General features: G+C 34.4%; 2 protein-coding genes and 1 pseudogene across 2 annotated transcripts; 2 read left to right on the top strand and 1 right to left on the bottom strand.

Moving 5' to 3' along the window:
- Positions 1-696: 696 nt before the first annotated feature.
- On the top strand, positions 697-2,563 carry LOC134232211 (uncharacterized). Its single transcript, XM_062714158.1, has 2 exons — positions 697-1,711; positions 1,914-2,563. Exons 1-2 carry the CDS (start codon positions 697-699, stop codon positions 2,561-2,563), a joined length of 1,665 nt encoding a protein of 554 aa, XP_062570142.1.
- Positions 2,564-9,129: 6,566 nt separating this feature from the next.
- Positions 9,130-11,020, top strand: LOC134232210 (P2X purinoceptor 7-like; annotated as a pseudogene).
- LOC134232209 (uncharacterized) lies at positions 11,008-12,635 on the bottom strand. The gene is made up of 6 exons (XM_062714157.1): positions 12,410-12,635; positions 12,214-12,290; positions 11,971-12,075; positions 11,662-11,870; positions 11,388-11,552; positions 11,008-11,284 (listed from the first exon to the last, which is right to left on the bottom strand). Exons 1-6 carry the CDS (start codon positions 12,633-12,635, stop codon positions 11,008-11,010), a joined length of 1,059 nt encoding a protein of 352 aa, XP_062570141.1.
- Between the last annotated feature and the right edge of the window lie 2,722 nt (positions 12,636-15,357).

Raw genomic sequence — 15,357 nt, 5'->3', positions numbered from 1 at the left:
GGTGTTAGAAAAGTTCTCGGACAAGTTCTATTGTGAGCGCGCTATTTCCACGAAATCGGTCAAACTTTTCAGATAAAATCTTAACCTATTTTCCAATAAATGTACAAAAAATTGGTGCTCTCCGGTGATCATTGAAAAATATACAGCTGTTTTATTTTGATAAAACTTGCTTCACGGAGCATGCTACATTTTGGCACGTTTTGATCACAAAAACTCTTTATCAAAATTAAAAATTACACAATTGTAGCGCAAAGAGATCTGTGATATTTTACCTGTCGCTAAATTATTCATGAATTCACTGGGAGAAATTTTGAATCAAAATGCAGGGTTGATGACTGTTTTATAGCCATTTATAAATGATCAACGCTTAAAAACACAGCCAAAAATCGGAACGTCATTGAGCGTCATGGAGCACTGCACTGCGTAAAAATTATGTGTGTAGACAGGAAAATGTCTAAAAAAGGGATTAAAATGTTAAAGATGCTGCCGGGAATTTCCTACACATACATACGACAAAAGTTTTCAAATGGTTGTAGCTTTATAAGAATGTAAGTGTAATGATATGTACATGTAATCCGTTTTTATCCAATTCCGTTTATATCAGGTTGTTAATGTTTAGTCTAAAATGTAACTCTGGGGCAGAATAAAAAAAGCATGCAGCACGACATGTCTTGAGTTTGAATATAGAAACATTACATGGTGTCAGAAGGAAAAGAAATGGAACACATTCGTCCTCCACCAGAGTTAGACTTCTCTACTACAGACGGAAATTTACCGGAGAGATGGAGAAAGTGGGAACAAACGATGAAATTGTACCTGAACATTGCCATGCATGAGAGAAACGAAAAAGATAAGTGTAGTGCTTTTCTCTATATCATTGGTCAAGAAGGCAGAGAAATATTTAACACTATGACAATACCAGATGAAGATATTGATAAGATTGATACACTTTTTACGAAGTTCAAAGACTACTGTGCTCCTAGAGAAAATATTACAGTTTGGAGACATAGGTTTCACACCAGAGTTCAAGGTAAAATAGAAACCATTGACCAATATGTCACAGACTTGAAAATAATTTCCAAAAACTGTAAATTTGGTGCATTGGAAGATGAAATGCTAAGAGACAGAATTGTATGTGGAGTTTATTCAGAGAAAGTCAAAGAAAGATTACTCAGAGACAATGAACTAACATTACAGAAAGCTTTAAGTATGTGTCGTGCTAATGAAGAGTCACAGAATAGATTAAAGGATCTACAACATGAGGAACATGTGGATGCTGTGAAATATAAACAGTCTGTCAAAGCGTCAGTAGGAAACAAATTTCCGTCAACCCAGAAATATATGAAGGGAAATGTGTATCAACCCAAGAAGCAAAGTGTGTCAAGTAAACCTATCAACACAAAATCCTTTACATGTGGAAAATGTGGAAGCCAGCATGAGAAAGGAAAATGTCCGGCATTCGGGAAAAAATGTAACAGATGTCACAAGTTAGGACATTTTGCATCAAAGTGCAGGACTAAGTCTATTCATTCAAATGAACTAGAAACAGATGAAATGACAAACAGCTGTGAGACAAGTGAGAAGTTCTTTATTGGTGCTATTTCAAGTGGAAACAGTCAAGATGAAATCTACTCAAGTTTGGAAATAAACAACATTCCTATCAAGTTCAAGTTGGACACAGGCTCTCAAGTGGTTGGACACAGGCTCTCAAGTGAATATCATCACAGAGAAAATCTTCAAGAAACTAAACAGCACACTCACCAAAACTAATGTGAAACTTACGAGTTACTCAGGTGATTCCATACCTATAGCGGGAAAGTGTGTTCTTCCATACAAAGATCAACAACTTGAATGTTACGTTACACACGCAAATCAACCATCAGTATTAGGATATAAGAGTTGTTGTGAACTAGGGCTGATCAAAGTGACACTAGCTACAGAAAAACTACAGAGTGATTTTTCACCTATTGAGGAATTTCCAAGTGTTTTCACAGGATTAGGGTGCTTGAAGGAACCATACACCATCCGTGTTGACAGTAGCGTACCACCTGTTGTTCATAGTCCTAGACAAATACCAGTAGCATTCCGTGAGGAACTCAAGAAAACTCTAGATGATATGGAAGCCAAGGAAGTGATCAAGAAAGTTGACCAACCAACTGATTGGGTTAATTCTCTTGTGATCGCTGAAAAATCCAAAACAGGAAAATTACGCATATGTCTGGATCCTCGTGACTTGAATGAAGCCATCAAACGTGAACATTTTCAGTTACCTACCATTGAGGACATCACAACCAGATTATCCGGAGCCACAATTTTCAGCAAACTTGATGCAAATAGTGGATACTGGCAAATACCACTAGATGAGGCCAGTCAACTTCTTACAACATTTCATACACCATATGGACGATACTGTTTCAGACGCATGCCTTTTGGCATAAAGAGTGCACAGGAAGTTTTTCAGAAGAGGATTGCTCAACATTTTGACAGTATTGAAGGTGTTGAAGTGGTCATAGACGACATACTTGTGTGGGGAGAAATAAAGAGGAACACAACAGACGACTAAAAGCCGTACTACAGAAATGCATGGAAATTAACCTTACCCTAAATAAGGACAAATGTCAGTTCAACAAGACAGAGATTGTTTACATAGGACATGTGATCTCCAAGGAAGGAGTAAAACCTGACTGAGAGAAAGTCGAAGCAATTATCAACATGCCACCGCCAACGGATAAGAGAGGAGTCGAGCGTCTGCTAGGAACTGTGAATTATCTTGCCAAATTCATTCCAAACATGTCAGTCATAAATGAACCAATCCGAAGCTTACTCAGAAGTGAAAATATGTTTATCTGGGAGAAACCACAGGAGGATGCGTTCAAGGCTATCAAGGAAATTTTGTCCAAGGAACCAGTTCTTACTTTTTTCAATGTGAAAAAACCTATATGCGTTAGTGTGGATGCTTCAAAATGTGGACTAGGTGCAGTGCTTATACAGGACAAAAAACCAGTTGCTTATGCGTCTAGAGCGTTAACAGAGACTGAAAAACGTTATGCTCAGATAGAAAAAGAACTGTTAGCTGTTACTTTTGGTCTAGAAAGATTCCACCAGTATACTTATGGAGTAAACGTTGTTGTTGAAAATGACCACAAGCCGCTGGAGAACATTCTCAAGAAGTCACTGGTTCAAGCTCCACCGAGGCTACAAAGACTACTACTTCGCCTACAGAAATATTGCTTTGAATTCAAATACACTCCGGGAAAAGATTTGATAATAGCAGACACACTGTCTCGTGCTCATCTACCTACAGTGAAAAAACAGAAAGATGGCATAGATGATGAAATTGAAGCTTATGTGAATTCTGTGTTTTTTGAGGGGATTCCTATAGCTAAGGATATTCTACAAGATATCAAAAACGAAACCAGGAATGACACAATTCTCAGTGAAGTGATTCATCATATTGAAAATGGTTGGCCAGAATACAGGAATCAGCTGTCCAAACCATTACAAGAATTTTGGAGGATGAAATCTGAGTTAACATCTGTGAATGGAATTGTTATGATTAACGAAAGAATCGTCATTCCAGAAGTTCTACAACCAGAAATCCTTAGATACCTTCATGTAGGACACTTCGGTATTGAAAAAACAAAGGCTCGTGCAAGGACTGTAGTTTATTGGATCGGAATGAATGCAGACATTGCCTCAATGATATCCAAATGCAACACATGCATGGACTTCAGAAAGAAGAATACAAAAGAAACATTAAGACCAACACCCATACCAAATGGACCATGGCAGCTTGTCGGAACTGATCTATTCACACTTAACAATGAAGACTATTTGGTTATCGTGGATTACTACTCCAAATTCTTTGAAATCGCTAAACTTGAAAATACTAGGAGCAAAACTGTCATAATTCATATGAAATCTGCATTTGCCCGACATGGCATACCATTTAAAGTAATCAGCGACAATGGACCGCAATATACATCCAGAGAATTCAAGGATTTCGCAAACAAATGGGCATTCAAGCACATAACATCAAGCCCGTACTATCCACAAGGGAATGGTTTAGCGGAAAAAACTGTCCAAACAGCAAAACGTATGTTGGAAAAAGCCAGAGTCGATGGACGGGATCCTTACATTAGTCTACTAGAATACAGGAACACGCCGTCAGATGTTGATTCACCAGCGCAACTACTAATGAGCAGACAACTCAGATCTATTCTACCCATCACCAAAGAACAACTCAGACCTAAAGTCATTCCAGCAGAGAAAACTTATGAAAAAAGAAGAAACTCACAGGATCAACAGAAGAAGTATTTCAACAGTGGACAGAAAGATCTTCCATATTTGAAACCGGGAAATACAGTTCGATTCCAACACAGAGGACATTGGATGCCAGGATACGTGAAAGATAAAGTTCATGATCGATCGTACAATGTAGAAAACTTAAATGGTGATAAATTTCGTCGAAATCGCAGAGACATCATCAAATCAGAGGAAACGAGTTTTCGAAAAGCTATCTCAGAACATGATGACCTAGATGACTTCAGTGAGACAGAAGTACCCGTGCAGCCAGTACTCGAGAAAAGTGTGCCAGAACAATCGTTAGAGCCAAATCAGCCGATACGAGCAGAAACGTATAAAACACGATCCGGACGTGAGGTCAGACGACCTAAAAGATTCCAGGATTATGTGTGATGTGATTATGTGAGGGGCATAATAATCCCCAAGTGATGTAATTGTGTGAGGGGCATAATAATCCCCAATGTTATAAAATTTGAGAACTTACCGGTATATTGAAAGATGAATTCATGATTGACTGTATATATTATGTAAATATGTTATACTCTATATCTCTAACTTTCAGTAAATTATGAATTTGAAATTTTCTATCTAAATTAACAGTAAAAGTTTATTTTGTACATTTTATCTTTAAAAGGGGAAAGATGTAATGATATGTACATGTAATCCGTTTTTATCCGATTCCGTTTATATCAGGTTGTTAATGTTTAGTCTAAAATGTAACTCTGGGGCAGAATAAAAAAAGCATGCAGCACGACATGTCTTGAGTTTGAATATAGAAACATTACAGTAAGGATTAACAATTTGAATGATTAACTCCATCGATACGTCAATACCCCCTTATTGCATGGACGTTGTGCCTATATGGTTTTGCATATTTCCCATACCTGATCGATTACTTGAATATACTTTTAAATAGATCTCAATAATATCCGAATCAATAAAAAAGACAGTGGAAAAGTAACATGTCTTGATGTAGACATTCAATTTTAAAGTAGAAAAAAATAGGAAAAATATGAAAAAATGAAATATTTAATGAACTGCAACAAAGCTTAACGATTTGAAATCCTTTTGTCTCGTCGCCTTACGTCATGTGATTGCTCCGTGAATCCCATGATCTCTTGGTAAAAATCGTTGTAAATTTTCAAGATTTTAGTAATTGAACCTGATTTTTTACATACTAATAAACAAAATGTAGGACTTTATTCAGACATAGGTCATACTTTAAAGTACACAATAGATTTTCTGTAAATCAAAATAGTCCGCGAACTTTTCTAACAACCCTCGTACTAGAATTCAAAATTGATTCTAAAATAATCATGCAACAGTGATGTATTCAAGTAACACGGCTTACTATTAAAGCATAAATGAACCTTTTTCTCAACACAATATATATTATTCTAAGTATTACATGTACTTGTATTCTTTGTTATATATCCTTAAACATAAGTTGTCAATATTTATGTCTCTCTTTTTCGGAATTTGGAGAAACAAAGCAATAGTGAAAATCTCGATACGTATAATATCTGAAACGTTAACAGTGATATGTGTTAAGCTGTATCAAATCTAAAACATATAAATATTTCACGTTGAATATTCAAATCATTGTATAAATTTAAAAGGAATTTAATTGCTTGTTTGCTTCTGTATTTTTAGTTTTAAAAAAATGGTTCTTTTAAAAGATTTGAATATCATTTTATTTATCCCTTTGTTTGTATCTCTTTTTCTAGCTCTCTGACTATCTGTCTCTTAAACACCCGGGGCTAAACGACGTTCCCTTGACTAGATAGAAAACACATTAAAACTTCAATAATTACTATTTATAGAGCACTAGGGCATTTATAAATATTTTGACAAGTGATATCTCATTGTTCAGGAAAGGTGGATGTGTGTTTCTCTTTGACATAACAAGCGATTTCTAAATTTTATATCATTAAGGGTTGCAACTGCAACGCTTAATGATACACCAGTGTGTATCATTAAGCGTCGAATATGTCGATATTTGCTTGTTTCATTAAGCGTCGGTGTTACACTGCATTTGTGACGCTTAATGATATAATTCTGTCATTAAGCGGCGATTTAGCATTAGTGGTTGATAATGTCAGCTATTAATGCAATAATTTATGGCATTAAGCGTTGCAATTGCAACGCTTAATGCTATTTGTATCATTAAGCGGCGTTTTATCATTAGAGGTTGCTACAAAGCGTGATAATAAAAATTGAATGACAGTACTACTCGCAATTACTGGAATGACCATGGACTGCACGAACACCTATATAAATCTATCGTAACTCTATTCTCAATTTTCCAAATAAAACACGGAGATTATTGAAAATTTATTCACTGTTTCTTGAAATCACGGATTTGTTAACACCGTGGATATAGCGAATATTAACACCGCGAGTTATTTTTCCCCTGAACAGTATTTGATCTGCATTTGAGAAAGCTTAATCAGGGACCTATATACTTTAGTTTGCATTGTTGCCATACGGGGGCATCTGTGTTTCACAAACACTTCATGTTTTTCATGTTTTATATCTTGAATTGGTCCATTAATCGTAGAATGACTGTTTTAATTAATTTTAATTTTTAATTTTTTCAACGATAAATATTTTTTAAAACTATTTTACGTAAAAAGAGACTATATTTGTTGCCATGGTTACTTCTGATAAAATATTATATAATAGTTTAAGTAATTAACCAAACAGTTAAAATTTAGGTGCAAAAAGGTAAATTTAATTGTACCATAGCTAAGTAAAATGCACACTGGCCACCTATTTTCTCTGCAATTTTGAGTTATAATATAGGGTACTAATTCAAAATTAAATAAATAAACTTCTCAAAAAATCCTTGAAATAAGAAATTTCACGAGTGACTTACCTTAAGTTTTGCATGGTAAAATGGGAAATGAGACAGCTACCAAATAAAGACACATAAATAAAAATATGTCCATAGGACATGAATGCCCCGCCGAAGGTATATCAGTAAATGCAACATGAAAATTTGAATTTGTGTATGAAATTTCAGAATACCTTGAAAAGTGAGGGACGCGTGTACGTTAAACAATATACAATCAATCAATCATGAATAATGATGCAGTTGAATTGCTAACATGTACATCAGTATGCATCAGTATATGAAGTTTCAAAGTAATTTAAGAAAATTCAAATCAAGGTCAAAGGAAAGGCCAAGGTACAAAAAATTTGATGCAGTTGAAAAGCTCTCATCAGTATGCATCAACATATGACATTTGATCTAAATATCTTGGATGGTTTCCTTAAAACGGTAAACACTCGTTTACATGTAAATAAAGTGAGATCAAGGTCAAAGGAAAGGTCAAGGTTAATAAATGGTGATGCAGTTGAATAGCTCTCATCAATATGTATCAGCATATGAAGATTGATAAAAATACTTTGGATGGTATCTTTCAAAATGAGCTCAACACGTCATTTAAGGACGTTCGATCCGGAGCTTTTGAGTGGATTTTCGTCCTGTCCTTCATTTATAAAATTTTGCTTCATTTTTAAGTTCTAACATTAAATCTGAATTATATAATGCAAATTAAACTAAATTCAATAAAAAAAACCCGATTAAATTCCATTCAAGTTGAATTAAGCTAGGGACTACATTTTGTGGCGGAAGATTATTTAGAAGAAAATGATAAGTTTTTTTTCCCCTTTTGAACTATATATAACAGTACTGTTAATTTTATATTCCTATTTATCCACGCTGGTTGCACACAAAGCTGTTTTTTTTTTTTTTTTTTTTTTTTTTTGCAGTGAAATGTGTTATGCTGGTTCTGAAATCTCTATTAAATTATTTCTTATCAATTCCTATCGAAGTGTGACAAATAGAGTCAATATATTCTGAAAATCCAGGAAAAAATTGAGCCAATTTAAAGTAAAATTGACACTTTTTAAGTACGTGTATCATATACCCCCACTTTCGATGTTATTTTTTAAATATTTAACATAACTTTGACCTATTTGTTAAAATGAAAAAAAAGACTTAAAAATAATTTTATTGCGTATTAAATTTTCTATGCCAGAAAAATCAAATTTGATTAGTGCGGAAAGGTCAATTAATTGATTATGCAAAGCAATTTGAAATTGTTTCTTAGTCACAAAATAGACTTATAGTTTATTTTGTTTCATGCTTCAATTGGATAAAAATATTGGAGGGAAAACGTCGAAGATGTAATTTTTAATTAAGACACAAAGAACTCAGTTCACTTTATGCATAAAACGACCCTGTTTTTTGACTAGCATTTTATGTTCCATTTTAAACATCAAAATAAAGCAGAGACTTAGTATTTTCATTTCCTATTTAAATTTTTCTCCCAATCTAGAAGTCTTGGAACACAGGCTTTTTGAATTTGCAATGTTCTCGAATTTTAATGTAAACATCTATATTTGAGTACTTTTAGAGAAGAAAAATAATTTGAGCGCGCGCTCTGATATAAAAAAATAAAACATATCTTGTAATTCACAGGAACAGTTCTATAAATTACTAGTTGTGATTTTTAGATCAGAGTTTGCGCTCTATATTAAATATTGAAAAATAGTCTCTAAGGTCTTAACGTTATTTTCATAGGCAATAAATTAGCACGTAAATGTGTAAAATACATTTTTAGGACAATCCCTCATTACTGCAAGCTTAAAAAAAGTTTACTGATTAACAGAATCAATAAATATTATATTATCATCCATCTGTGAAGTCCGTTTACTGCCCTCATTATTGCTCGGCATGATTTCCGAAGATAGCCGACTCAGCAGGGAGATGCTGACCATCTTATCATTTTCACTTTGGATGCTTACTAGCAGAGAATGGAGACAGAAGAGGTAAGTTTTATGTATTTAAAGTTTAGAGAAACTTAAAATTATACTGAAAAGGTTATATTAACATTTATATATTACTTAAAACACACCACAGTTGAACAGAGTGACCTACATCGGGTTATAACATTTGAGGGGCCTCATAAGGGTTAACTCATCAACAAACATTACACTACAGAAAGTATACTTGCGTTGGCAGTTTTGTGTTTTTGTTTGAAAACAGACAAAGACAAATCATGTAAAACTAAAAAAAAATTCCCCTTTTCTATCATACATTTTTAAAAAAGATGAAATAAAGAGGGGAAATTTTAAAAAAGGCATTAACATATGTTGGTAATATGAAATAGACAGCATAAGTAATCCTTGAATTAAAATTCCAAGAAGACTCTCAAATCTCAAACTTGACACTGAAGATGAGCTTTTTAAGTTTTGAATTTTTAAAATTTTTTAATATATACATATTTTTACCAGACATATGAACAATTACATACACGCATTAATAATATAGCTATATTAGAAAAAAACTAATTAAGCCTGTTCCTAATTTACTGTATACATATACCTATACTAACAAAACTGAATTAAAATAATTGCAGTTATGGAGATTTTGACATATTTTTCATGTTTAAAATATTAAGTAATTGAAGATCATGTGTTTTTGATAGTTAAATTGATTCCATGAACATGTATGTTATTTTTATGAATAAAAATTTTTATTATAGAATGAATAATACAAATGTATAATTTTTATTATAGAATATCAATTTATCAAGACAGACGTCTTCATCCCCAGAATCCTCATCCTCCTCAGATTTGGGAAGGGGGAGGGGAAGAGGCAGAGGGCGTGGGAGAGGAGGACGCCCGAGGGAAGTTAGGACAAGAGGTGGGCGAGGTGGAAGAGGAGTAGGTGCCCGCAGAAGAATCTCCCAAGAAACTGTTGCTGAAAGACTTGCAGCTGAAAGGAAGAACTTGAGGAACCTTGTTCAAGCTATATGCAACAGGGACCCAACATCTGTCTTTGACATTTTGATTGAGGCTTCCCAAAATGAAAGGAGGCAAGGATACCACCCACAACCGTCAGATGGCATTCCAAGCTGGTGTACCTGCAACCACTGCAGAGAGATGCCATCCAAAATTGAAAAACTCTGTTGTGGACAGACTCCATTAAACTGCTACTCAATTGTCCCAGTAATTATAAGAAATTCAATTTACTGATATACAGATGAAAAGAAAGTTAAAATTTTACAAATTTAAATGTATATCATAACATTCAATATTAATTATACATTGAATTGACGTTATTTCACGATCATGACAAGGAGCACACGGCAGTGTGACCGGTCAGCAGGGGATGCTCACTCCTCCATGGCACCTGATCCCAGCTCTGATGTTTCGGAGGTCCATGTTTGCTCTGCTCTTGTTTTGTATTGTTTTATGGACTTTGAGAATGAATACTGTTCGTTATCTCCATATCCTTCTTTATTCATTATTAATTATATTTTTAGGATTTCCAAAGGGTCGTCCTTGATGACCTTGTTCTGGTTGTTGCCCGACGTTACCGTGAAGACATTTTTACAGCTGCCAGATGCAGATATCAACAGAGGGAACAGACATGCAGCCTACCGCCAATTTATCCTCTGGCATCATGGTCACCTAGGTGCAAGAAATAGAAGGGTGATTCCCAGTTGTTGTGTATGGAGAATAAGGGACAAGTTCCCAGATGCGTTTGGCCAATATAGGGGCTTCATTGGAGGACGACTAGGATAACGTGAGTTAACAACATTTTCGTAGCTACATGTAAACAGTTTAAAATGACTCAACAAAATTTTATATTCTAAAGTGTTTTATTTTAGATTGAGATGTGATTGTTCAAGACATGTCAATTGTCTCTTTCTTGTTGTAGAAACCTTCACTTCTGCTTGACAACAAGCTGTTCAGTGAGAGGGGTGGGACTGGAGTCAGATGAGATGACAATCTTCTTGGATCATCTACCTCCAGCACCACGGGTTGGTTCATCCCTACTTCATCTGTCACTCTTGACAATAGAATCTTCTCCTGCAAAGATGGGATATACGGAAAATTTTGCTTCTCTTTCACAGGATGAACTGCCCATCTTCCACTTTTTTTGTTGTAGCTCCTCTGATATCTGAAAGGAAAATATTTTGTTCATTATGTATTATTGTTCATATTATTTTGTCTCACTGTTGAAGTCAACAATAAATATTGGCCAGTGTTCATATATTGCTTACTGTGTTGCTCCATCTTTTTTGACAAGAACGTTTCTGTTTATATGGTGGTTATAGTCCAAGGCCACAAGTCGATTCCTGCACCTATATAAAGGTGGGTTGTAGGAGTGATGCTTGGATGCATATGCATTAACTACGTTCTGGAAATTTTCAAGTTCTGCTGTGCTCCTATAAAATGCAAGAATGTATTAATAATTTATTAGACATACGTGTAGTGCAGATCTGTAGCAAAATTGTAAAATGAACCTACATTTATTGTTTCTGATAGAAAACTGACCTGCAGTTAAGATAGTAAGGCACATTGTTCTGGAGACGTTTGTCTAACACAATTTCCCGAAGAGCCACATGTGCTGGAGAATCCTTTTCTAACCACCCTTTTGTTCTCTCTTCAGTCAGTGGTCCATGGTTGCATTCATTAATGTCACTATAGGGTAAAACCCATGTGTGAACATTAACTGTGTGATGGAGGATTCCTATCCAATTCCCCTTGAAAAGTAAAATTTGTTTTAGACCAATTTATATAATCATGATCACATGCAGCGCTTTTGCAAAGTTTACATATATTTTTTAGTGTATGGAAACTTACAACAAACTCCTCCTTTGTGCTTGAGATGCTAGCTGTGTACAAGTAATGGTTGACAACATCTTTTGTCCATGACAGGATAGCTTTTTGGGATTTCTGCTGACCTGCCTACAAGATATGAATAAACACACTTCAAAAAAATACATATATAAAAAGATTATGCAACTACTAGTTTGTTGAGTAAAAATTAAATATCTATATATAAATAACACTACATGTATACAACTATGCGGAACTGAAAGTTACCTTGATGATTTTCTTGCCTAAGTTTTTCGTCCCGTGCCATATATCAAAAGAATGTCTTATGTCTGGGAAGTCTTTTTCTGCAAAATTAACAAATAAGAACCATTTTCAAAAATTTACATGTATATGTACATGTATGCCTTTTTTAACAGAGGATTTACTTATAGTCATATATATTGGTTGTTTTGTTTGAACTTACTCATTACTGAAGCAACTTGTACATGAGCATCTGTTACAACTTCACAATATGAAGTCCCTTGTCCGGAAGATATCGCAAGCCCTGAACAAAGCAAGCTTTCCCGGATGTGTGCTTTTTTTTTCTCTGTCACTCGCTTGTCCATAGTGATTATATGCAGAATGGTTTTGGTGTCATACTCCATGAATGTATAAGAACAGTACTGAGCAGTGTGACCAGGGCTATCCATTCTGCCATCTCCTTATAAAAAAAAATAAACACGTATGAAAAAAAAATATTTTTATGTCAAAATTAAGACAATAATGCTACACGTTTTAGCATTTTTTCATAATCTTTTTTCCCATGAAGTCTTTTTTGAAAGAGTTTAATCCACGAACCATAAAATATGGCCTCATCCCCAAAATTAACATGATTTTTATTATCGATAGTGTAGACTTTAAGCTTTTCATAACCGTTTTTCTTTTTTCGATATCTATTTTACTTTTTCAAAACGAGATATTGCAATATGGTATTGTTTTGATGGAAAAATGCATTAGGAACGTCATTTTTTGTAATATAACGTCACGTAAAAAGGCGATTGAGATGACTGTAGGATTATAATGCACCTATTTATTAAAGGTGCATAGACACATAATTGAAGCAATTTTTTTTCTCAAATGTTCTGTTTAAGTCACAACTTATTATCGAATTGTTTCAAGAGTGAAGAATTCTTATTAGCCAAAGGCGTAAGATTGATACGTCGCCGTTGTTTTATGAAGAACTAATTCTCTATAATCACATCTGGGCGTCATTTTGTTTCCAACAAATGCTTGAAAATCACAGTAGCACAATGTCCGCAGTTCTAATAAAAACTGATTTTGATGAAACTGTACATGTATTTTAAAAAACCTGGTTAACAATAAAAAAAATCATTTGAATTAAATCTTATTTAAAAAATCATTTTATAGTCGGCGCGATTAAATTTGGTAGGTCGCGTTATAGGGGAAACAAAGGTATTTTTTTTATTTTGGCCTCGGCAAAAAAATCGTAATTTTCAGATCATGTAAAAAATTCCATGTTCGCAGGTATTTTAAAGCATAATTTTTAAAAGCTAGAAATAAACTTTTATAGGCTTTTCACATGTCCGATCAACGTATTTAGGGGGAAAATGGATCAAAAGGAAAAGGGCATTAAACATATTTTGAAGTAAATTATCATTTATCTTACTACGCAGAGAGAGTTTGTAAAACAAAAAAAAAAAAAAAAAAAAAAAAAAAAAAAAAAAAAAACAAACAAACAAACAAACAAAAATGAAATAAAAATACACGAGTGAATTTTAAGAATTATTGAATTCCTATACGCAGAAGATCATATTTACTTGTTTGGCATGAATAAACAGGATTTTGCTCAAACTGAAAGCTATATCAATGCAATCGCTCTGTTTACAGATTCCATTGTGTCTTAGCGAATTTATAGTGAGCCGTTTCAAATATAACTCGTAAGTTTAGTGGAATAACCTGCAATATAATTTAATCAAGAATCTATGCTTATATTTTGCCGGTCTCTAGCACGAATCAAGATCGAGTGGTTTTATGGGTCAGTTATTTTTTTCACTTAAGACGCCCCGCATTCTCATTCAAATCAATTACCTCCATAGTGTAATGGCTAAGCCGGGATTTTACAGTAAAGTATACGATATTATTTATTCAATATCATGTATATCTTGAAAGTCTCTTTCCCAAAAAATCTCTTATGAGTATTTATACAGACTATGCTTTACGACTTTAGCTTTAAAAAAAGTGCGAGAAAGCAGAGTTATATGAAGATTCATTTTTTGCCCCCCCCCCCCCCCCCCCCAACACACTTGGTGAGAAACAAACAATCTCCGTAGCAGATCAAGTGGGAGTTCAGATTTCAGAGTAATTAAAAGCAAAGTAAAAGATACCATACCAGCGCACCCAAAGGATACACAGGTCCTCTGCAAGAAGGTTAGAAGAATAGTGTATATATACTAGGGATGACAATTTGTAACCGTTTAATCGATTAATCGGTCGGAACGATGCTAACCCGATAAAAAGATATCTACCAAGTATTGTAATATCTCTTCCTTGAAACTGGTTAAACAGTTTCCTGGTGTTCTGTCCAAAAGTCATCCACTGCTGGAATCAAGTATGTTCTCTGCATTTTATAAAATGAGTTTTTGCTCACAATAGGTATTTGCATGAATTAAGCCATCATTGACACTTTCTCAAAATTGCTTCCAGAGAGAAGTATGGAAGAGGAGAGTGTCAAATCCCCTAATTGCATTCCTCTGTTTAGGACAGACTGTGAGCACCATTGCTGAGCTTGATGTCCATCAGAACAATTCTATGAATAAACCATATGATAATTTATTAATTTGTTTCCAATTCATAGTACCTGGGTACTTTATTAAAACACGAGATTACAAGGCAATTTTCTTACGTACCCATTTGAAATAGAGTGCTGATCCAACAACAGTTTTTTCCAAATGCACTGCTTTTTGGCATCCTTTAAGCTGACAATTTGGTAGGACACGTAATTCAGCTAATGTGTGAAGCTGTAAAAGATAAACAATAAAAGGGCGGCCTTCCTCACAGCCCTCAATCTCTTCTGGAGTTAAAATTTTGGCAATCCCGGGGCGAAGATCATCATTTGATTCCTCATCACATCTATCCTCATTTTCAGAGTCCTCAAGCATGGCTTCAGTCGAGTGTCCTCTCTTATGACAGGGATTAAATTTTATTAATAATTCTAATGTTAGTCAGTAGATTGAAAACATTGAAATATGAAAATAAATTAAATAATTTACTGGCTTAGCAGGTTTTATCTTTTGTTAATCCCTATCGCATTTGCTAAACAAAGAAAGCGTACCCCCTGGGGGCCCCATCAGCTTTCCCAATTTGTTTACATACTGTTTACATTTGTTAATCGGCTTAATCCCCATTTTCTCT

The sequence above is a fragment of the Saccostrea cucullata genome, unplaced genomic scaffold (assembly GCF_032062105.1).
Source record: "Saccostrea cucullata isolate Sc308-1 unplaced genomic scaffold, CSIRO_AGI_Scuc_v1 ctg4172, whole genome shotgun sequence".
NCBI lineage: Eukaryota > Metazoa > Mollusca > Bivalvia > Ostreida > Ostreidae > Saccostrea > Saccostrea cuccullata.
The sequence above is the reverse complement of the archived record's forward strand: the minus strand, read 5'-3'. Positions and strand labels throughout refer to the sequence as shown.